We start from the raw sequence: 23,608 nt of genomic DNA, 5'->3' as shown, positions 1-23,608 counted from the left end.
TTTTAAAAATGCATTTCCTGTGTGCCCTGTTTCTCCTGAAAGATCTCTGCAAGTTCAACAGGTGACGTTACAGATAATCCAGTAATCAGTGTTTCACCCGCCATTTCATGGACCCATAAACTACTGCAGTTTTGCTTACATGACTCTAGCAGCTATTAATGTATGTAAATAACTTGTGAAACATCTAGTTATCACTCTGCTCATATTAGCTCTTTCGTACTAATGATTTATTTTCGTTTTCTCCAGGAGATAGACCTGCGGCTAACTGGATTTGATTTATAAGAGGGGATTCTGCAGTAAATGGCTGCTCTCTTCATATTGCTGCTATGGAAAACAGAATTGTCAATAGGATGTAGTCTGATAAATAGTGCTGAGTGAAGATGCAGCTCCAATAAGTGTGAAATCAATGGAAGATACTTACCGCGTGAAAAGCCTTTTGAGATTTTTCTGACAGGAACCTATTTAGGAAACTTGAGCTGTTTCCTTCGCTCGCCCTGTTTTTACACCAGTGGATACAAATCAGATTGCTTCATTGTAGTCACACAACTAATGTGGGACCATGGCCTTTGCAAGATCCATGTGGCTGAACTGTGTATGGAGAGCGACGGCAGTCCACCTGTTACACATGGGATTGAATGCCACTTTTGCTTTGTGTGTACTTGGATTTTTGCTTCACGCTGCAGCTGTGTCCTCCCAAAAATTGGATGATACCAACCCAGTGGTGACCACCAACTTTGGCAAGATAAGAGGGATTAAGAAGGAACTTAATAATGAGATTCTGGGGCCCGTTATTCAGTTTCTCGGGGTTCCATATGCTGCCCCTCCAACAGGGGAGCGCCGCTTCCAGCCTCCTGAGCCTCCATCTCCCTGGGCAGATATCAAAAATACCACTCAGTTTGCTCCAGTGTGCCCCCAGAACATTATAGAAGGCAGGTTGCCTGAAGTCATGCTTCCTGTGTGGTTTACTAATAACTTGGATGTAGTTTCCACCTATGTACAAGATCAGAACGAAGACTGCCTCTATTTAAATATCTATGTCCCAACCGAGGATGGTGAGTTAATAGCAGGCGAAACAGGGAGATCTTTTTATTTTCCTGTTCTACGTTCTAACAATATTAATTCACGTGTACTGGTAGCAGGCATGGCTTTCTTTGTTTGCATGCCAGCCTATTATGTGTGTGCATGCTGCTATTCTGTCTATGCATCTGTCCTCGTTTTTCTTTGATTCCGTTTTGTTTGGTTTTCCTTTCTGTCTATTCTCATGTTTTTTTCTCCCACAGCACGTGTATTTTTTAGGTCAAAGTTGGTACCTAATTCTCATTGCCACCCACTGACTTCTGGGAAGATGCATCAACATCTTATCCATTGCATGTGCAGGCACAAGAAGTTGGGAAATCTTCCGTACCTAATAAAGCAGGTCATATTTAAGTTAGATAGTGGTGTTGCATGCTCCTACTGTCTGTGATGGAGCTCCATGTTATTTTCTAGTCTTCTATTCATTTTTCAGTCAAAAGAATATCCAAGGAATGTGCCAGAAAACCCGGCAAGAAAATTTGTAGAAAAGGAGGTATGTATAAAGTGGACAAAAAAATTAAATGGGGGAAAGATCGAAACCTTGCAAAAGAAGAACGAGTAATACAGCTGAAAGAGGCTGATTTGCTAATGCTGTGAAGTGAACTGTTAGGGACTACCTTCTCACAGTGAAGCCAGAAAGATATTAAAAGAGAAGGGACTCTGTGAAGCAGATGAGAAGATAACATTTGTAAAGCCTGAATTCAGTTATACCTGATCATCTCTCTTGCACTATCTCATGCTGACCTTATTTGGCAGCTTCTCTGTCTTGGCCTGGTGAGTTAGAGGAGTGTCGGTCATATGTAGATGCAGTGTGTTGTCTGTGCATGTACAGGAGGTAGCTGCTACGTTGGGACCTGGTTCTCTTGCCATTGAAGTTGCTGGCACAGTTCCACAGCTCTATATTCTAATCGTATAGCATAATGACTGTGATGTACTATAGCAAAGAAGAGCTGAAAACTGCATTGACTTTCTATGTGATACACTCTATTTTCTTGGAGCAGTGTTAACTTTCCTGAAATGAAGATATGAAACAGTTTTCTTTCGTTTACATGCTTCTAAAAGTGAGCGTTGATTCCCTTTATTATGTGATTACAGCTCTCTCTCTGTGAAGCTGAAAACCTCTTAATAGGGGTGTAGGGAAATGTTAAAATATTGTGACATGGTACTTTGAAAACTGGGTAGCTTCGAAAGCTGCTTTTGGAAGCTTTGGAAACTTGGCTTCTACCCTTTTTGTGTTCGATAGGGTGGGAGAATTTGCAGATTTCTTTGTGAACATTTGCAAATTCCCAAAGCGATTGCTGGGTGATACAGAAGGTATATTTTGGTAGTATTTAAAGCAAGTATTCGGTATTAGGTTGAGGTTTTACATCAGATAATTTTTCTTTATCCTTCTCTTTAATGTGTTAGTTAACAGCTGGACTACACTTAAGTCTAGAATACTTTTTAGGGTAAACAAAGAGTAGTGTGGACATCCATTGTTGCTTCTAACTGTAGTCCTTAGTTTGTTTATCAGTTGTTATAAGTCCGTGTTATTCCTGAACAAATACATTTTAGGAAAGCGTCATAGCAGGAACTTGCTTAGAGTTGGGCAAAGCCAACTCTGTAAATTCTGCATTTGGTTTTTTGGGTGGTATGTAGGCATCTAAATGAAGATGGCTTTATTTTCCAAGGCATTTGCTCTTGCAGCTCCTCTCGACTCTTAGTTGTAGCTAGTTGATAGTTACTAATTGTAGTTGCTCAATGTATGCTTTTCTAGATGCCTAGGTCTACTTTCAGTCACTTAAGGCAATTGGTTTTTAAGATGTCAGGCAAATTGTGATGTTTTCTATTGGAGAATTTTTGCTCACTACTGTAAAAATACAATTGTTTAAGCTGGATTCCCAAAGTTGGAAACAAAGATAATCAGGGTACTGTGAGCAACGTCACTTCTTCACACATCATTCAAGTTAGAATAACTGCTGTCATTTATATGCATTCAATTAATGTGCAGTGCTGCAGCAGTTATTACGCAGTTCATCAAGCGTGTGTAATTAGCTGAGCAACTTTCACTTCCTATCACCCAGACGCTGATTCACAAAGTCATAAATAAAGATGCAGATCTCCATCATTGTTCTCAGAGAGCATCTCTTCCTATGAGAGAATATTTAAAAAAAAATATTCAGAAAAATAGCAAAAATAAAGGGAGAGAGAGCCCAGTAGATGAGAAAGTCATGTTTATCGTCCTGTGAGCCTGAAGGAGAACAGTCATTTGAAATTCAGTAGGTACCTTTCCAATTAAATCGCTGTGCATGCAGCACAATAAAGAGCAGCAGAAGCCTACTTTCCCCATTGACAAGTGCAAAGAACTCCTGAATACCTTCAGCCTGAGTAGTTAGCATAGCTGTAATAATCTCTGTTCTTCAAGTAACTAACTCATGCTCTACTCACCTGTATATCACCTAAGATCATCCCTGGCTTGGATTGCTCCCATACCTAGAAGTAAAAGGAGTCACGCTGTAGAGCAAAGACAGAGAAGTCACAGCACCTTAGCAGCGAGAGGGGTTTGTATGGGAAAGAAGAAAAGGCTCAGTAGTCTCTGTTTTTCTAGCTGCAATAATTTCATTACATTTAGTGATGAAAATTACTGGAAAGAGAGTTTTAAACCATTTCTAAAAATTAATAAGTGCAGGTATTTTTTGATTCTTATTATGTGAAATAGGAATTAGACAAAGGAACCACTATTATGTACTTGTCAGTTGATGGATATGAGAAGATGCAAAATTTTTGAGAACAGGGAGTAATATGTTGAAGACAGTTGCAGAAATGAAAGGAATTCTATCCATGAGTCATGCTAGAGGTTGCAAACCTGTTGTCAGGATTTGGATAAGAACACCACAGAAACTACAAAATGGCTGGAGCTGGGTGAAAAGGAATGAGACAGTCTAGCATTTTTTTCTAAATGTGGATGCCTATACTTCAAAATGCTTCATCTTCAATTTACTGATTCAATAGATAAAGAAAAATCTTCTGTTTTCATGTCTTTTGCTTCAGGTACACAAAGGTCAGAGATCGCTTATTGTGTTATGGGTGTGCGTACAAGCAGAAACCTCTCTATTTGCTAGGACTGGTTTTAGAAAGTCCATGCAAAAGCAACTAATTGATTTAGTGTTGTTTTTTTAGAGGCTAGACTCCATAATTCTTAATTTTTACAGAACCTAGGTTATATTGTAGATACTATTTTACTGGCTGATATGAATTATATTGACCATGTGGTATTTCCTGAATTTCCTGACCAAGTTTTGCGTCATTTCTAGGGAATACTTGAAAAGTTTTACATTCTGCTTAGTATTTCAGACCTCTATTTTACCTATAGTCAGAGCACAAATATTTTACTTGTGAGCCACAATGAGAGGGTAACTTATTGTCTCTTAGAAGGACTGTACATGCCCCTTCAGCTGCATGCCTGGATTTTTTATTACTTTAATGTCTTTGTGTTGCAAAAGTTTGCATCGTGGCTTTCCTACTTCAATGACAAGTACGTAAAGAGAAACTAAAAATGAAGATTAATATGACCACTGAAAGGAATCCCAGGTATTATGTGTTCTGCACTTGGGATGATGGTGTACTCTTTCTTATGAACCTGTAACTAAAGCCTTCGTGTTGTCTGAAGATACCCGACTGTGAAAATGTGGAGTTCTAGTATGATACACACTCAGTGCCCTGGAACTAGGCACATGCAGTTTTGGATACATTAGTATTTGTAGGAGAACTGGGAGTGGAATAAGGAAAGAAATCACTTGATCCTTACTTTTATGTTTAGGAATTAACAGTGGCTAAGAGACCACCCATCATCAATGACTTCTTCACATGGTGGATTCTGTTTCTTGTTCTAGTTGCTGCAGTGAATAAATTTTAAATCCAAAGAATCACAATCTGAATTACCTCATTTGAGAGTGTAGCATTAGACAGCTCTATTAATATTTATGCCTCCTAATGGGCTACCTGATTTTCAGAGCAAAACTCCCAACACCGTACTGTGGTTACTATGGACACATAGGAACATATATACATACAGACAAAGAGATTATCGGAAATGAAACGCAAATCACTGTGTTATAATCTCCTCCTGCTTTGATTATTCATTGTTTTCAGTAGAGAATGTTACATCAGTTGTGATTTGTAAATGGCACCAACAACTTCAAGGCTTTTAAGCTTAGCAAAGTGAAATGTTTTTTACAAATCTAAGCAGAAGTGAAAAGAGCCCAATTTAGCCCGTTACCCTGTGTGTCTGTTGGGTGTTTGCTCTAATACTCCTTTCAGCTATCCTAGTACTGTTTACTTATCATCAGATTTTGGAAGGGAGGAATTAATGCAACATGTGCAGTTCCTGTGGACTTCATTAAATGATGTTCTTTTTGTATACTTGTTTCAGCTCTGAAATCAACCAGAAAAAGACAAGCTGAGACCTGTTAAAATGAGCATTTCCACTGGTAAAATCTGCAAATAGATTTATCAGATTTTTTTTCCTAAATATGTAATGTAGAAAATAATATCCAAGTAATGGACTTGTAGATAGATGGTATGTTGTCAAAAATGGGTGAAAGATTCTTTCTCCACGACCATATAAATGAAAGATACGAATTATAACGTGTGATCGTCTAATCATTGTAGGCTGAGCTGTGTCAAAATACATTGCATTGACAGTAGACTAAGAAGATGCATTTGCAGACCTTTACCAGGGCTCTTGGTGACTTGAGAGTGAGTGCCAAGACCCACAGAGCTAGCTTAGTGCATATTTTGGTGTATATCAACTGTTAGAAAGGGTGTAGATCTTCATTAGTCCACTTTGAAAGTTCATACTGAATTGTTTGCCTGCATTATATTTGTGTCAGTAGTTGCCTGCACATATTTGAAAATTTGTCCACTTTCACCCTGCTGGCTTCTGTCTGGAGAGCCCTTATCATCATTCTGGTCTCATGAGGCCAAAATTCACCCCTGCAGTATCAGCAAGCAGGAATGTACATTAGCCTGACCGCCAGTGTTATGCACTGAGACACCCAGATTGTTCTATTTTTCTGTTACTTTTTGAAGCACTGTATTCCTATTTTTCATTTCTTGGATACCATTGCAGTATTTCCTATTATACTGGTAATACATGGAAGAAGATAATGAAGCAAACATTGTCTTGTACAGACCTTTTCATCCTTTCACAATCTAAAGCTGTTAGTGTCAGTTAGCAGCATTTTTCAAAGATATGCAGTAGGCTTATGCCATAGTTGAAATAAAATGCTTTAATTCTAATGTACTTGCTACAGCCCTGTTTCTGGGTGAGCCAATGCTTGACAATAGAAGACTGCAGAGTGCTTTTTAAGACTCCAGTCATCTTAAATGCCATCAAAACTGGTCAAAGTCCTCTGTAAATGTCTTGTTGTTCAGACTCTGAGCTCTTGCTGACCACACGCTTGTTGTGCTGTCATTGCTTTGTTCATATACCTTGACATCGCTTATAGCTCTAACAGGTCTTAAATTCTGATCTAATTCCATTCCTTGTCCATTCTTTTACTGCTTGCTTTTCATTTTCTGTATCCTCCCACACAAAACTGATTTGTGCTTCTTCCCCTGGCCTTTCTCAGGATGGACCAGTTGTACTCAGTAAACAGCCCTGACATGCTTTTCCTTTCAATCTGCTGCTTTCTAATTTATCATTTAAAGCAGGATGGACAAATATCATAAAAAGCTGCTACACCAGTATATTTGTACATTTTCAGGAGGAACATTTGAGTAGTTCAGCTGCATTGAGTAACTATTTTAGATAACTATTATGTTCTGCTTGTTTTTTTGGTATTTTTTTTCCCTCGATATAATGTTGTTATTCCATTGCTCTTATTTATTTTCATGCTGTTCCTTTCTTTGTTTCTTTATAATGCACATAGATACAAATATTTTTAGGATTCATTGTATATTTTTTGAACCTTGAAACACGATGCTTACATGTGTCAAACCATTCTTAAGGATCATCTCAAATATAATGTTAGTAATCTGCTTATTGCTTGAATATTGCTGTGGTATAATTTCAGTGGATTTTTTTTTGCAATTCTTTTAACTTCTAGTTCTTTAGCCTTCTTCATTTTTACTTACTTTAAGTTGTCAAATTTACATGTCTTTTCAACTTTGATATGTATAGTATTAATTATACTCTGCATTCAGAACTCAACTGCTTTAATGAGCTTAACTGTAAATGAGATTTGTTTTTGGGCTATCAAACCATTTCCTTCTTTTTAATATTAATATCTGGTACTTTCTTATGCTTGTAATGAAAAGAAGCAGCGCCGAACAACACAAGGCTAAGGGAAGTGGGACAGAGCTGGCTTTAAGCTACGTTTGCACACATTTCTGGGACCAGAGTGGTCTCTGGCCAGAATTAGAAGCACCCCTGGGCTGCTCTAAGCGAATGCAGAAATTGCAAGACACATGGAAATGACATAGTGCAGGAGCTGCAGTTGCTTTTCCCTTCCGGAGTTTTGCCAAAGTGTTTTGAAACATTTCAGCAGCAACTGTAAATCGCGTTGCTAATTCTGCTGTGGGAATTCTTTTAATATCCCTTTACGCTATCAGAGCAGTAATCAGAGTCTTCCCTGGGAAAGTTTTCTATATGCTTTTCCTTTTCTGTTCATACACATATTGCAGTAAATGCATAACCTTGGAATGTTTGAAGAGAAGGAAAGTTACCTGGCTGGAGAATTTCTAATTCTTCAGCTGATAAAGCTTTGGAAGAAGTTCCTTTATTGAAATATCATTTCCTTGTGAAGGTTTAATTACCAAAGGAGATGGAGGGAGAATAAATCTTCCTCCAGGTTTCTGTGTTAGCAGAGGTATAGCCAGTAGATCTGACTAGAAAAGACACATTTTGGGAGAAGATCATAGCCAGTATGACTGGTAAGCTTTAGCAGCAGCTCTGCTGGAGTGCTGTGCCCTGAAGGAAGGCTCACAGTCCCTCAGCAGCTGTCAGGGACTGCTCCACACACGGCCTGTTTCCCAAGTATTTTATGGTGGCCCAGGATCCGTCCCTTTATTTTGCAGAGGAATCAAAATATACAGTTAAAATTCTTTTGTGTCAACTTTCACATATTCCCTCTCTCAATGGCAATTTACAATTCTGTGTCTTGTGAGGTGCTGAACTATCATGGGGCTATTAGGTTCGAGCTATGTTAATGTCAGTGGTTTGGGATCAGGCCCTGCAAAGGTGAACTACTGAGGTGTCTCAATATGATTTAGTATTTGTTTAAATATTTTTTATTTAAATCCATGTATTGTTTTATAATGTGTGGAAACTCATAAATATATGTAGAGAGATAATTGAGTAAGGTGAAATCTATAGGAGAGACAGCCATTTATTATTTATATTTGTTTTCTGGAATGCTTCCATGTGTTAAATTTCACCCTTTTTGTGAAAGGCCTTCTTTAATTATTAGCTGAAAATCAGGTATTTATGTAATTACCATAATTATATCTACACAACTAGTGTACTTGCAATTATTTCATTAAAAATTGTAATTATTATACAATTATAGGGGATAATGATGTCCTTGTAACATGTTGCAGAAGCCGTAATTAAAGGGTGGCATAAATGAATTGGAAGTGATTTTGAAGTTTTGAATATTGTTTTATCAGAAATATCAGAAGTGATTCATCCACATTATGAACTGGCAGTAAAACCCCTCCAAAGTTATTTTGAGAAAAAATTTCACAGAGCTCATGGAAAAGGATTTGTCTCAATTGCTTTTCTGTCTTTACTGTCTGTTCTTCATATTCTTACACCCAAAAATTGCCTGCAGGTTTTTCATGGAAAGGTGCATTGTATAAGAAGAAGAAGATGGCACAGTTTGCTGAACAAACAGGATCAACATGCAAGCACAGTCTGTATTTAGGCATCCTTCTTCTCTGCAGAAGGAAAAACCTATCCAACAGTTGCTTCAGGATGGTGAAAAAGCTCTGCTATGTATAAGGAAGTTTTCATTACATCTTGAGTTTTGATCATCTACTTATATGTTGGAATGTCCAAGTAGTGCAACTCCAGGTGTTGAGGAAAGAGAAAAAGAGAATTCTTCTTGTAACACAGAACCATGTGATGCTCCAAGCATGAGAGCATGGACTAAGCAGTGTGGACGCAGAGGAACCCTATGGAGCATCTCCCTTTCTCTCCTCCAGAGTGGGTGGGGAATGGTGGGCAAGGATAACATATGCTCGAATCTACTGAAACTTCAGGATCACATATTTCTCATCCTCTTTTATGCCAACCTTCTGTAGTGTGCAGATGATCTCTCTTCTCTCTCTTCAGTTAATTTTAAAAGTCATTGAAAATGGCAATAAGGCATATAAAATTTTTAGACTTTATCATTCTGGGTTTTTTTCACATCCAATACAGTGTGTTCTCAAGTGATGGAGCTAAAACAGTGCACCTATGGCATGACTGGCAACCATGCAGCCACCCTTACCATGATATCTGCCTCGGTTTGCCATTGAAAGCCAGCACCTTGCGGTCGGGCTGAGGCTTTGGGCAGACTGGAGTTACATACAAACCAGCTGGAGGGACCTCCCCTCTCTCTTGCACCCCTCTGCTTACCTCCCACCTACCAGCTGGAGCTCCTCCTCCAGTCTTTGCTCCCAGTGTTGTTAAGGGAATGACTCATGCACATTCTTCCCGGTTACTTCTGATGCGTTCAGGCAGGTTAGACAAACCTTCTGTTTAATTTTTTTAATTCATGTCAGGTCATTTTTGCTCAAGCCTGATTAAGAAGGGTTTGCAGAGTCTACTATACTACACAATTTTCATGTCCCACAAAAGGATGTAAACAAAGATCCAGGAGATCCTGGAGATAGCAATAATGTCTTAAGGTGCCCCAAGCTGAAGAAAAACCATCCATTTATGGCTTGGAGAAGAGCTCTCTGTACTATCTTGTGTCAAGATTCGTCACTGAGGCAGCCAAGACAGGAACTGATTTACTGATACAGTTGTTACGCTTTTCTAAGGACTTGCTGCCCTTTAACCAGAAGCTGAGCACCACTGTTGTTGTCAAGCTCCCTGAAGGCACTTCAAGAAATCATCCAGTCCAACCCTTGCTAAAGCAGATTCCCCTTGATTAAGGGGCACAAGAATGCATCCAGGAGGGTTTGGAAGCCTCCAGAGAAGGAGACTCCACACCCTCCCTGGGAAGCCTGTGCCAAGGCTCCCTCACCTCAATACCAAAGGAGTTTCTCTTCCTGTGCCAGTGGCCCTTACTGTGTTCCAGCTTGTGCCCGTTACCCCTTGTATTTGTCAGAACAAAGACTGGCTGGTCCCATCCTCTCAGGACCCACTCTTTAGGTATTTATAAGTGTTGATAAGGTTCCGCTCTCAACCTCCTCTTGTCCAGGCTAAAAAGCCCCAGGTCTTGCAGCCTTTCCTAGAAAGAGAGATGCTCCATAATCTTTACTTTTCAGCCTTTAGTGTTTTAACATGGTGAGCAGGCAAACAGAACATACCATTCACCAGCTGGATCTACTGGAACCAATTTAAATTTAGCATGCCAGAATCCTCATTCCTGAAGCAACAGTTTTAACAAGATGGACCCAGTGGTAAGGGAATGTGAAACATGCATTTATCTATCTATATGTATATATGTATACAGTCATAAATAGATTTGAAAGCTCCAAGGAAAGCTAGTACGGTTTGTCTTATTGCAAAATTGGTATTGATTCATATGTTTCCATATTTATTTTAAAGGGCCAAAAAGAATTTGAACTTCATAGAAACAAATCTGATCTTAGCTGCAGAAAGGAAGATCTGAGGTATTTACATGAGCCAAACAGTGTTTGCACATGTGCCTACTGTAAGGCTGCTTTTGTTAATGACAGTGCCCCATGATCTATATAGCACAGAAATGTTGCTGTGTACAGCTGTTGCAGAGGAAGGTTTATTTTGGGAATTTTCAGAAGAAATCATTAGGCTGTAAATGGAGATATTAAAAACTTAGTCCTTTCCCTGTTTCTTTATGATGTTAAACTTGGGTGAAGTAGCTCTCCATATGAATCAATTAACAGCTGTGTTATGTGGAAGAGGAAGGAGAATTGAGTTTGTTTTCTGAGCTTTTCAGTCATTAACGGAGCCGTTCGTTAATGACAAATGGATTACTTTTGCTGGAAACAGTAACTTTTGAAACAAAGAATAATTGCCATGCTTAAGTACCAAAGCACCTGCAGTCTCTTTTATGTGTAATCTCCACAAATGAAGTCTCACATAAAGGAAGAATCAGAAGATACGTCAACTGTCTTTTCAAAGTACCGTGAAACCCTTGATTAGCTGGCAATTCTTGCAGTGTTGCAGTTCAGATATTGAAGGTGGGCAAAACCACATTATGATACCATATCATGGGAAGCGGGTGCTTGAGTTTAATAGAGACATGGATGATTGCCAAAGAGGTCACAGTAAGATTCCCTGCCCCATCCCATCCTGAATCTGGGCTTGTTAGCAGAAATCCCTTGCATCTCCTTCTGTGTGCATTATACCCTGTGTCGTTCACGTGTGAAAGAAAACGTTGCCCCTTGAACTGTGAACCAGTCATGTGTTTTTGACAGGCAGATTTTGTTTCTTTTCCTGACATCTTTGAAAGATGGCTGCTGAAATGTGGTAAGGCATGAGAGGGACGTTCGCTTGCGGAGGTGAGCTGGGAGACAGAAGATGAGCTGAAAGAAGCAGGAAGGGGATTTGACAGCAAAGAAGACTCCTGACACACATCTTGAAGCAGGTGTACACTGCCAGGCAGTGTGCAAACTGAGCATAGAAATGGGATTAAAAGGCTCTTTCCCTTTAGGCAGTGCACAATTCCACCCTGCAGTTTTAAGTGACAGAAACTATTTTTCTCTCCAGAGTTTGCTAACGTATAGTAGTTGCTGTTTTTCTGCCCAGAACTTTGACAGACTCAGCGACAACCTAGTTTGGCCGAGTATCAGCATGGCAAACAAGCAGCAGTCAAACAGGGGAGGAAGAAACAATTTACCCCTCTGCACTTGATATTTGCATGTTGTTCTCTGTCGAACACCTGGCCATGTGTTAGAAGACATGTCACAAATAAGGTAGACCAGAAGCTAACCCTTAGTATTGCCTGACTGAAACTAGATAAGCTCAACAGTAAGTTGGATTTTGGCCCGTGGTTTGAATTATGAATATTCTCCTAAATGCTGTCACTTCCTTAAAGAAATAAGAGTGATTTCTTTTGCATTTTAAGTGACTTGGGATTGAAATTCTGTGTGAGTTATTATCTGGCTCACTGAATACCGTTGTTATTATTAGCAGTTTTGGGTGTTAACCACTTCACTGCTGAAATCTCTTTAAGTACAGTATGACATTGTATCAGCACTCAGGAACTAGAAAGGTTAAGAAGCCATTGAAACACATTCAGGAAATGTCATAATTTTCATGCTGATGAAGTACTAGCCTGGAAGAGAACAAAGAAATGATAATAATAATTACATTTGCTTTATGCTTGTGAAGAAGACAGTTTGAAGGAGAGTGGGCTATAGACAGTAGCTCATTTTTGGTTCTGCCCCCATTAGTTTTGTCACGTTCCTGCTTTACTTCTTTACTTCTCTTGGTTGCAGAGGGACTATTTGACACAAAGCCAAATGTCCCTGTCTAGTCATTCTGGACCTCACTAGCCTTTTCCCATTCCCTCCCTCCTCCTCCTCTGGCTAAGCAGCATCTGGCCCTCTCCCTCTGGTGAACTTGTGTGACTCCATTTCGAGTATAGATTTAGTTATTAAATCTGGAGATAAAGTATGGATCTGTTCCACTAATCAGATACTACAGTGATTAGAGCCATAGAAGTACTTGGAGAGATCAATTAGATTAGATTATCAAATCATTATAAGCAAACTCTTAAAGACAAAGCAATAGAAAGTAATCTTGTGTCACTGTATTTCTTTAGAGAATATTTATACTCTGGTATTGTTTGTTTGCTTCTGTTTTAGTTAGATATGTTAAGACTACAGTGGCACAAAGCCTCATGCTCAGAACTGGGCTAGAAGACAGAATAAACCAGTTTCTACAGTAAAGCTCTTTCAGTGATGCTGGTCATATGATAAAACATATTACTGCTTGTACTCTAGCTGACAAAAGTACATGCACATGGAAATTTTGCTTTATAAAGCAATGAGGCAGTTTCTTGGGGGAGCTCATTTTAGATCTCTAGGGTTAGGCAGGAAGCCTCCTGCGCTCTCACCAGCCTTTCATTATCTCTCTCATCTCATTCTGTATATATTATTTTGACTGCAGAATCTTATCTTGACTGCTTTTATTGCATAAACCCAGTGTGATGAACCAACACTAGCTAATTCAGATAAAGATTTGTGATTCCTTCTTAAGTAGTTTGTTTTCGGGGCCCCTGTGAAAATGATTTTCCAGTTTGTAATAGCCATTTGTGTCAGTCCTAAGCCTTGAAGATGTGTTGGTTTATTAACATTTGTTTATATATATGTGTGTGTGTGTATATGATCTTTATTAATATATATTTTAGTAAGTACTCTGGCTAATGTTAATATACTGTTTTCATGAGAGAACTGGCAGAATAGTATACATCAAAGGCAACAATTAGTGTATTTTCATTTGACTTGTTCAGCCTATTAGGTTGTTAAATTTTGCATAGAAAATCATTAGCGTGTTTAATTTGGGAAGGAACCTCTTGGAAGAGTTGCTGTGGACATAAATCAATCAATGAGGAGGCTTTCATACAGTATTACAAGGGCAGCTCTGAAATACTATTAAATACTCTCCCATATTCTTAACTGTAAATGGAGAGAGGTGAAAAAACCCTGCAGGATTGTCACTGGCTTAGGAGTTGACAAAGAAGCTTCTTATGCTTTTGTCTAAAATCTAGAGCGAGATTGTATCTCATTCTTTTCTTACTGAAGACTGGCACAGAAGTACAGGTTTGCAGTTGCAGTATAGTTGCTCTCTTTCAATGAGGGTTGAAGGATATCTGAATCAGGCTTGACATAACATAGTTCATAGGTTGTTTTTTCTTTTTTTCCCTAAAACTAGTTCAAGAACTGCTGCAACACAAGTGATGTTGCAACTGTTCGCAATGTTTCTTGCTACTTCAGGATTAGATGAAGAACTGCAAAGTGCCTTTTTTCCCCATCTTTAGTGGGAGCATCTGACCTGACACTCTGGCAAGTTAGAAACAGTTATCTGCTATTAAATAAATTAAAAAAGGTGTGAGTTTTGACCAATTGAAGTCAAAGAGGAAAGGTCAGGAATCAACACCAAAATAGAATAAATATTAACTGAATGTTCCATCATACAGCAGCTAATCAGGGCTTTTGTGTGCCCTGCTGTGCCAATATCTATTCTGAAGCTAGTCATTATGTCTCTGTTCTAAAAGAGAACTAATTTTGAAGACTTCACTGCACTAAAATCAAGTAATTTACTGCCCTTTTTTGCTGTTTTTTTTTTTTTTTTTTTACGATGTTTTGCCTGATTAGACATTCAGTACTAGACATAGTGGCTTCTGGTTTCGTCCCAGCACTTAACAGTTTCAAATTTCTTTGAGTGCAGTTACTGTTCTTTGGTGCCAAAGTACTTGATTGCCTTCATAAACTATGAAATTTAGCACCAAAACTGACATAAGTGTCAGAATTACACTATTGATTATTTTGAAGGCCCCCAAACCCATAATGTCCTTTATATTGTGCACCAGTGGAAAGCACCCGTACCCACTTGCACTCGGTGGGTAAATTCGTGGCCATGGAAAACTCAATGAAATTCCATCATTTCGTGAAATTCCAATCAAGTTTTACAAGGCCAGGCTCAAATTCCCATAGCTACATAAATATTTTGCCTTTTCTTTGTTCTTTTTTTCTCTATTCTTGTTTCCTTGAGATAATTTCAGAGTGTCTTGGATAAGAATAAAAAAAAAATCTCTTTTCCCTTTTTTGTACATTCATCTGTTTCCAGCACTTCTAATCTTATTATGTCGGATTCATCTCAGTTTGATGTTTCCACCTCTATCTTTTTTTAATTTCAGAAATGTTTCCTACCTCTTTAAGGATACAAAATCATGAGCTATTAATTTACCACTATATCCTTTAATTTTTCCCTTTCCGTTGAAGATGGAGAAACTAGGACAAAAGAGTGGGCTTTTGCAAAGTCACACACAGAGGGAAAGAGACTGCATATCATTGTGAATTTGAAATGACAACATCCCATGTTTTTTCATTGCATGTTTGTTTTTTTTTGGACCAGGCTGTTTATGATGCTCCTGGGCTGCTTTGATCGTTCATGTAGCTGAAGCAATTTTTCAGGTCTTTAATTTCTGCACAACTTAGTCCTGATCTTTCCTAAGTGCAAGTATTTGTCAGTCAGTTACCCCCCATAAGGGTGAGAGTCACGTCTTATCTTAGCCCATGAAATATTTTCTGCCTCCCACTTGTCTTGCTGCCTTACAGTCTCCAAATAGGGAAAAAGAAAGGGTTGGTGCAGCTTCTATTAATTATTTACGTGCTGTTATCAAACATTCCTAGAGTGCTGTAAATTTACAGGCTTTAGTACAAACTTGGAGAAAACAAGTTCCCTGCTCTGGAGAATTTACAGTGGAGAAGAGACAACAGAGGTGAAGATATAAAGCCAGTGGATGTAGTAAAGTAGTGCAGACTACAGGAGTTTTGATAAGAAGGGATTGCCATAACACATGATGTGAAGGAGAAGCAGAGCAAGAGTGCCTTGATGCGTGCACAGAGTGCCTGAAGAGGAGAAAGAGGCAGCAGTAAAAGCCAGTAACAAATAACGCACAGGGATTACAAGGAAAGCAAAAGGATTGACCTGATTTGTGTGTTTACCACTCAGCGTCTTAGCAGTACTCTTTCAGCTCCCGAATAGAATCATTTAACTCAATGGGTGGCAGAGGCGAGTGCACGCTTCAAATGGAGACCAACATCATGGAACGGGGCTCTCTCCCTGCCATGGGCAGTCTGTGTGCTGGCCAGTTAGTGAGTGTTTCCAAAAGTCATGTGAAACAATGGGAAATGGCCCCTTCTGAGGAATTGATGACACATTCATCCCCTGGCACAGGGCTTGCTCTGGGCCAGTGAGAGTTAGCTACTGTATTTCTGTCCTTCCCAGAGGTGCAGTGTGATGGTAAAGTGCTGCATCAGATGCCCCCTGAAGCTGTCTTTGAACTCACGTAGAACCATGATAATTTTATCTCTTTTTTTCCCTAATACTACTTTATTTTTAGATACATGAAAGGATAAGCCCATAGAGTAAAAGCATATATAAACAACACAGAGCAACCAGAGGTGAATAGGCTGGACTTGCCTTACAGAAATCCACAGATCCTGGTGTTATTTCCAGTGACCATTGTGTGTCAGAATGCACTGTGTGGGAGTGTGCAGCTGTCCCATGGGGTACAACTGCTCCTAAGGACATCACTTGAAGAGGAGACGGCTGAGGGGTGACCTCATGAATGTTTACAAATATGTAAAGGATGGATGTCAAGAGGATGGAGCTAGACTGTTCTCAGTGATGACCAATGATAGGACAAGGGGCAATGGGTACAAGCTGGAACAGAAGAGGTTCCAAATAAATACAAGGAAGAATTTCTTCACTGTTGAGGTGAGGGAGCACTGGAACGGGCTGCCCAGATGAGTTGTGGAGTCTCCTTCTCTGGAGTCATTCAAACCCACCTGGACTAGTTGCTGTGTGTCCTACTCTAGGTGTCCCTGCTCTGGCAGGGAGGTTGGACTGGATGAGCTTTTGAGGCCCCTTACACAACCTTTAATATTCTGTGATTCTGTGACTATTAAATGGCATCATCTTTGGTAATCAGCTGTAGCTTAAAAAATATTCATACAAACTTTGGCCTAGAAAAACCAATGTATCTGGGTGCAATACGGTCTCACTTTGTGCTGGTCAGTGCCAAGTGCTGCTCCAAATCCCTTCTGACCATGTTACTTGGGCATCACTGCCTCTCTGATCAAATGCTGTTTGTTGTACTGAAGAGCTGCAGAGTATATTCAGAGACTCAATCTGCACGGATTTAAAGCCCTCACTTAAGCATGCTCCTGAGGAGAGCAGTTGTGGAACCTGGGGCTTATCCAGGGGTAGTTCAAGGTAGTCATTAATTTAAAGAGTTGCCTGGTGGGAACAGTACCATTTACTGTTAGAGGAGCAGGATTTGTCCCATAGTTTGCTGAAACTGGAAGGATGACTCCTATGGACCATAAAGCCCCTGGATGTTGCTTTGGCAGTTTAAAGTGGTTGTAAAAACGTCTGTAAATCTAGTTAGAATGTTACAAAATAGGCATGATTATAGTCACTGTATGAATTCTGAGCAAGACAAATATTTGTATGGTTGTGTGATCTCACTCTGAGATAAAAAGGCCTTCTCTACTTGCAGTAGCATTTATTTGCTTATTTACTGTAACTTTCTTTTCACTAAATGTAAGAGGGAATATTTTGAGGTGCAGGGGTGGAGTGTGTGTGTCTAAGTTTGTGGACAAAAAGATCAGCCAAAAGCTATACATGGGAATGAATACATAATCAGCAACCTTGTACTTGCCTGTTATAACAAAATAGCATTAAAGAACAGAACATTTGACTGTAATGTAAGTTGCAGTTACTTCCCTGCCAGGGCAGCAATTCTTTTGAGGCCGTCATCTATTGCCACTTGAGCAATTGCTGATTGCTATTATGAAAGCACCAGCTTCAATTATATTTGCAGTATGTCACCTGTACAGCTTTAGATTTGTAGGTATGTAGAAAGGCATCCATCCAGTGCTGGAAAAATGAGGAAACAATCCTACAACACTGAGATTCACTTTTGGATCATAGCACTAAACCCACCAAAGCCACGGAACAAGCTATGTTGTGTGCTCATCACCCTTTTGGTTTGGAGAAGTGGGGAAAATGCAGTGTTTCACTAACTGTGAACAGTGCCCACACCTCCTTTCGATCTTCTGGGTTTGCACCTGGCACCGATGATGCTGTTCTGGAGAGCAAGTGCTTATTATTTGTTAGCTGCTTTTTTGGTGTGAGATCCAGCAACGCCCAAACTGCTGACTGCTCAAGCAGATGTTAGGTGCTTAGCAGTTTTATAAGAAGAGCTGATGTCCCTGATAACTGACTTAACTGGAAGCAGAGAGGGACCTTAACAACACGTCTGAGGTTCACCTGGAGCTTTGCAGAGATTCAGACTTGCATTCAGATTGTCTGGCTTGAGCCAGCACTGCCTTCAAAGAAGAGATTGTTAAAATGACTTTTATGTCTTTCTTGGAGCCATCATGTCATTTGTTCTGGCAGCAGATGTGACAAAATTATGGTACTTAATTTTAAGTCTTCTGTGTTATCTTAATAGCCCAGAAATTTTTTAAAAGATGTTTAGATTGTGTGGGATACAGTGACAACTGCATTAATGTCAGTGTTTCTAAGAGCATGGCTTTTCAATGTCGCTACTATGGTCTGTGGTAGGTAGGGTTGAGCCCTGCTCTCTGTAAGTGAATCAGAGTAATTCCTCACAGTAATAAAAGAGAGACCTGAATTGGCAAAATCTGATCCCTAATTGACCTTATCTTGCTGCCAGTCTGATGCAATCCAGATTCTGACGTGATCTTGCCCTCCTTCCTTGTGAATAGGGAAAAAACACTTATTCTCATTGATTAAAATCTTCATTTTCTTAACAACAACAAAAAAGAGTGGAAAAAACCCCACTCTCAGGCATTTTCTACTTTGGCAATATGTTGTATTGGTTTCCATGATTAAAATTGCTTTTAATTTTTAAATTGAATATGTTTCAGATATGACACTGCATTTTTGGATACCTCTGTGTCTTCATGTGGTGAAATATAGTGGTAAAATTCTGCAGTGTAGTAGCTAAAAACTGTGGTACCTACAGTTTTGGGATGTAGATTGTCTTTCTTCCCCTCTTCCTTTTTTTTTAAAGCAGGAACCACAGACTTGTGTTATATATTTTAAATTAAATGCTATTCAGATTAAATAATTATAAGACAGACTTGTAGTAACCCACTGATTATTTTGTGCTTGGGAGTTACCATTTTAGTAGCTGAAATCATTGGTAAAATGGTGATACATCTTGTTTATCACAGAAACATCTCTAGATGAAATTAAGATGAATTTTTAGGGTTTTAAAATAAATGCAATATCTAAAAAAAGCTAAGAGTACATTTGATGGATTTTCAATACTCCTATTATTCATTAAAGCACAATTCTTTAGATTTCTGTAGCTCAGATACTCTGTCATGAAATAACACAGGGTTTTCTGAGATGAAAATTAACTTGGACCCAACTGAATTCAAAGTTAACCTATTTTTTCATTTTCATTTCTCAGACTGACAGAAATGCATAAAATAGGAGTCAGAAAAACATAATAATTAGATTTGAAAAGTCCTTTCTGCTTCACACATCATGGATAGTTTTAGGAATAAAGATGTGCAAAGTTCTTAATAAAGGAAAGAGAAAAAAACCCAATTTAATCCTGTATTAGTATAAAAATTTAATATCAGTGCAACATTGAGGATTACAATGCAGCCTTCAGAAGTGCTTCTGCCATGTTGTATCTGTCTTCTTGTCCACATCCTCTGTCCTCTTCTGCACTGTAGTTTATGGTACACTAGATTTTTCCAGGAAAGCTGAAAGTTTTCAGTTGTGTGGAGCAATTGTAGAGAAGGGGAAGGCAGAATTCACCCCTCAGCTGTAGTGGTGCTTTACCATCGGTGGGGCAAGCAGCTATTTTCTATCAGCACGGATGCATTCTGTGTTTATTTAGGCAGATGTTTATATTGGCATGCATGTATCTTTTAGTGACTTTATTGTGGTAATTTGGGTTATGTTGGCTGAAGTGCCTGATACAAATATTAAAAAGTAATTATACATATGATTTGGAAAAAAAGAGAACAAAAGAGTATAATGATTTTCTCATGTGTATAAAAGCCCATTGAAATCTTTGGACATTTAATCTGCTTAAATTTAGTTTTTGCTTATCTTGAATAGAGGAGAATATTTGATTTAGCTAATCCCTGAGCTTTTAGGGGTCTGTTTAGGGGTCAGACATAAATACCTCCGATACTCACATTGGGGTCCTACCTTTACATAAGATAATAGGACTTTGGTTGTCTGAAATATTTTTTATTCTTGGTATTCTTCCTTTCAGAAGTTAAATTCAACTCTCTGACTGCCTCTGAGTTGATAAAATTTCTCATTTTCCTGGCTGCTGTAGGCTTTTCGTGGCCTACATTTCTAATGTGAAAAACAAGAGCAGCTTGTGTATTTTGAAACTGTTTTGAAATCCAAAGCGAACTTTTCTCATCTGTAACAGAGGGGAAAAAAGGGCACAACCTATTTGTTTCTTTTCTCCCCCTTTGCATGTCATCTTTAAACTGACTCTTCCTCTTCATATTTCATTTTAGAATGAAAAATTTTGTCACAAATCACAGTGAACGTTATGGCAGAGACACTGACAAAAAAAGTTGCCATTTAGAATGGAAAATCCAGCTGAAGCTGGAGGTAGGTAGCAGCAAAGACTAGAGTGGAAGGCAGCCTCTTTCTTTGAACAACCACCATAAATATTGACACTTCCAAATCAGCCGATGATTCACAATACCCAGCAGTCACAGCACATATTGTGTGGATGCTGTATGGATGCGGTTTTGAACAAATCTCTTTTAAAAACCACACCTCCAATCCCAGGCTGCTTTTGTGAAGCAGTTTCCAGCCATGGCACATTCCCTATGGTGATATCCTGCTAGAGCTGGGCCTAGCTTGCCAGCTGGTAGTTTGTGGTGCCGTGGCTCCTGTTTGTCTTCTTGTCCTGGCACATGGCTTCTCCACAGATTTATTACAGGTACTGGTGGTAGAGCCTCCTACAGATAGAGCTGCTTCATCCATTTGCTTGCTTTTCCTAGTCTTTCTTAATTTAAGTTTGAGCAAGTAAAATAATCTATGCTGGTACCAACATCAGGCTGAATTTAGTGGGAAAAATGTAGCTGTTTGCCAGGAGACAGTAGAAATCACTGTGTTGTCTTGCAAAGAAAGCTGTTGCAGCTGTTTGATGGAGGGCCAGTGTTCCCCCTTGCTCCGAAGCAGGCATGGGGTAGATGTCAGCATGTAATTATAAGGCTCTAGACTGTTTCATGAGGCATTTGCATAAGAAGACAAATTAGATTAGTTTAACTTAATTCTGGTGTTTCCTAGCCTCCCAGTCTTTGACTCAGCAACCTTAATGTTATTTTAATATAACTTCTTGAGATTAATACAGACAAAGAGTCCCCATAGGTCCTATAAATGTGATAACCGCATGGAAAACCTAACAAGAGATGTTTCTGAGAAAGAACAGGGAAATGTGTGTTCGTATGGAAATGAGAAAATGTCTCTTTACGGTGGCTTTCAGAAAAACTGTAAACTACCACAAAAAGAGGGTGAAATCTCCATCCCTTTGAAATCAAAGGGATTTACTTGAGAGTTTATGTGATTATCGCAGAAGAGTTATCTTCTGCAGTAAAGGCAGAAGGATTTTTTAAAGAAGCCTTTAAAGTGACATAGTGAACTATTAAATTCTGTAGATTTCCGTAGCAGTATTCTGTAGGATCCCATCATGTTTCCCACAGCAGAAAAGTTCCCTTTCTAAGTATACTTATTTGCATTATGTATAACCCAAATATAAAATTCAGACTCTTTCTTTCAAAAAAAGGGTGTCATTTTCCTTCATTAGTTTTCACCTGAATAGTTCTGTATGTTTACTTAAATTCTGGGGTTCCTTACCAGAGGAGAGGTAGTTACATTTCCTTAACAGATTTTATATTAACTTTGGATTAAGAATGCTACAAAAAGAATTATGTAATTGATCTTCCACGATTAAGCATTCATCTGGTTTAAAGCTTTAAAGTATCAGACAGTACAGCAGTGCAAGTTCTAATTAGCATTGTATCTAATGCATGTGTTAGTGCTCATATGAAATAAACACGCCAAAGAGCATAACATATGTATTATTTTAATGCTTTTGGGGATTTCTTGTGATATTAATTATAACCCATGTTGACAACAGAGTTATGTAGATGTTCCTATTCATTAAAACAAAATACAGTAATACATTGATTTTTTTCCTTGATTATAAGAATAGAAAGTCTTAAATCATTTGCTGCTCTCACCTTGCCCCCTGTTTGAGATTACAGAAAAAAATACATTGAACTACTTTAATTCGTCACCTTTCCCCCCAAATTTTTTAATTTACTTTTTCAAGGCATTTTCAGCAATTGGAAAGCTTAGAAGCACATTAGCTGAAATGGTCATATAGCTTTGGCTTCAGAAGGCTTAAATAAAGAAATAGAGTGAGGTTTGTGATTTACAGACCAATATGTGCAGGCATTAGTGTGACAGTGATCATCTGTCACTGCAGATGTACAGCCCACACTTTTCCAAGGACCCATGATGGCCATCAGGTTTCATCCAGCTTTTTGGGATGGCACAGAAGAAAGGTGGATAGACTTTTCCTGCAGGGGATTTTTAAATGGATAGTTACATTTTCATGAGTCTCTGCCCTGGAGTGAGGAACCCCCAGTTAGGAGGAGGCAGCGAGTCCTCAGCATCACTGTCCAGATCCCTGCGTGCACAGGTTTATTGCAGTGAATACTTCTCTCTCACCTTTGCCAGATAAATAGTTGCTCATATTGCGGCTTATATTAGCAAAGCATCCCTCTTTGGCTATAAAATCTCCATCCCTTCCTCCTCTCACTCCCTTTTTTCCCTTCCCCCCAGCAAAAAGCACATCCTATGGCAGCAGAGCCAGCAGTATGATTTCAAGTACAGAACTGTACGGGAGAGAAAGGAGGTTAAAAGCCCTTAAAACATATGGCATGCTTTGGCTTAATAGAAAGTAGGTGGCAATCTCCACAGGGATGCAGCATGGTTTTTTGAAGCATTTCTTTCCCAAATACCTTCTTATGATTTTTCCAGCACACACATGCAGTAAGTGAATGTAACTAGAATATGCTGCGGTGTAATATGTGCCTTCTGTAAATGTGGCAGTGATGAGTTTGTAGAGGGAGAAGGTGGCAACCAAAACAAAGACAAAAAATACTGTAAAGGCTATGCAGAAATTAAATGCAGGTGCCATTTAGGGTATTGCTGTAGAGCCTGCTGATACTGTTTACTTCCCTGCTGAGGTAGAAATCTTTCTTTGCTAAAAGCCTTCACAAGAGTGCTGAGGATATCCCTGTGCAGCAGTGTATTACAGGACGCACATTTGAGAGGAAAACTGTTAAGGCCACCTCTTAGTTTTATTGAATTATTACTGCTCTGAGAAAAAAATATACTTCAGGAAAAGCCCAGCTGTTAAATGTAGCACTTTTGGAGCAAGCGTGTTTACTTCAGAGTGGTGTTCAAAATGTATTTATCCCAAAGTCAAACAGCAAAAGCTACAGTACTGGATGTAAGAAGCAAATTTAGAGATCTAGGTTACTTCTCCTGAAAGAGCTGTCTTTCAGGGCACTTTCTTCAGCCCAGAGAGAGCGG

At 39.0% G+C, this 23,608-nt stretch overlaps 1 protein-coding gene across 7 annotated transcripts in view; it reads left to right on the top strand.

Annotated features, from left to right (window-relative positions):
- Positions 1-559: 559 nt before the first annotated feature.
- The window catches only part of NLGN1 (neuroligin 1), a 303,851-nt gene continuing 280,802 nt past the window's right edge, over positions 560-23,608 (top strand). For 3 of the 7 annotated variants that reach the window (XM_062005564.1, XM_062005562.1, XM_062005561.1), the window contains exons 1-2: positions 560-1,052; positions 1,508-1,567. In XM_062005564.1, the coding sequence (XP_061861548.1) occupies positions 560-1,052; positions 1,508-1,567 (553 nt within the window). The remainder of the gene's footprint in view (positions 1,053-1,507; positions 1,568-23,608) is intronic. The other 4 variants (XM_062005567.1, XM_062005565.1, XM_062005563.1 and 1 more) reach the window with 2 other exon arrangements.

Source organism: Colius striatus, chromosome 12 (genome assembly GCF_028858725.1).
Source record: "Colius striatus isolate bColStr4 chromosome 12, bColStr4.1.hap1, whole genome shotgun sequence".
In the NCBI taxonomy this organism is placed as follows: Eukaryota; Metazoa; Chordata; class Aves; order Coliiformes; family Coliidae; genus Colius; species Colius striatus.
This window is presented reverse-complemented; position numbering and strand designations above follow the sequence as displayed.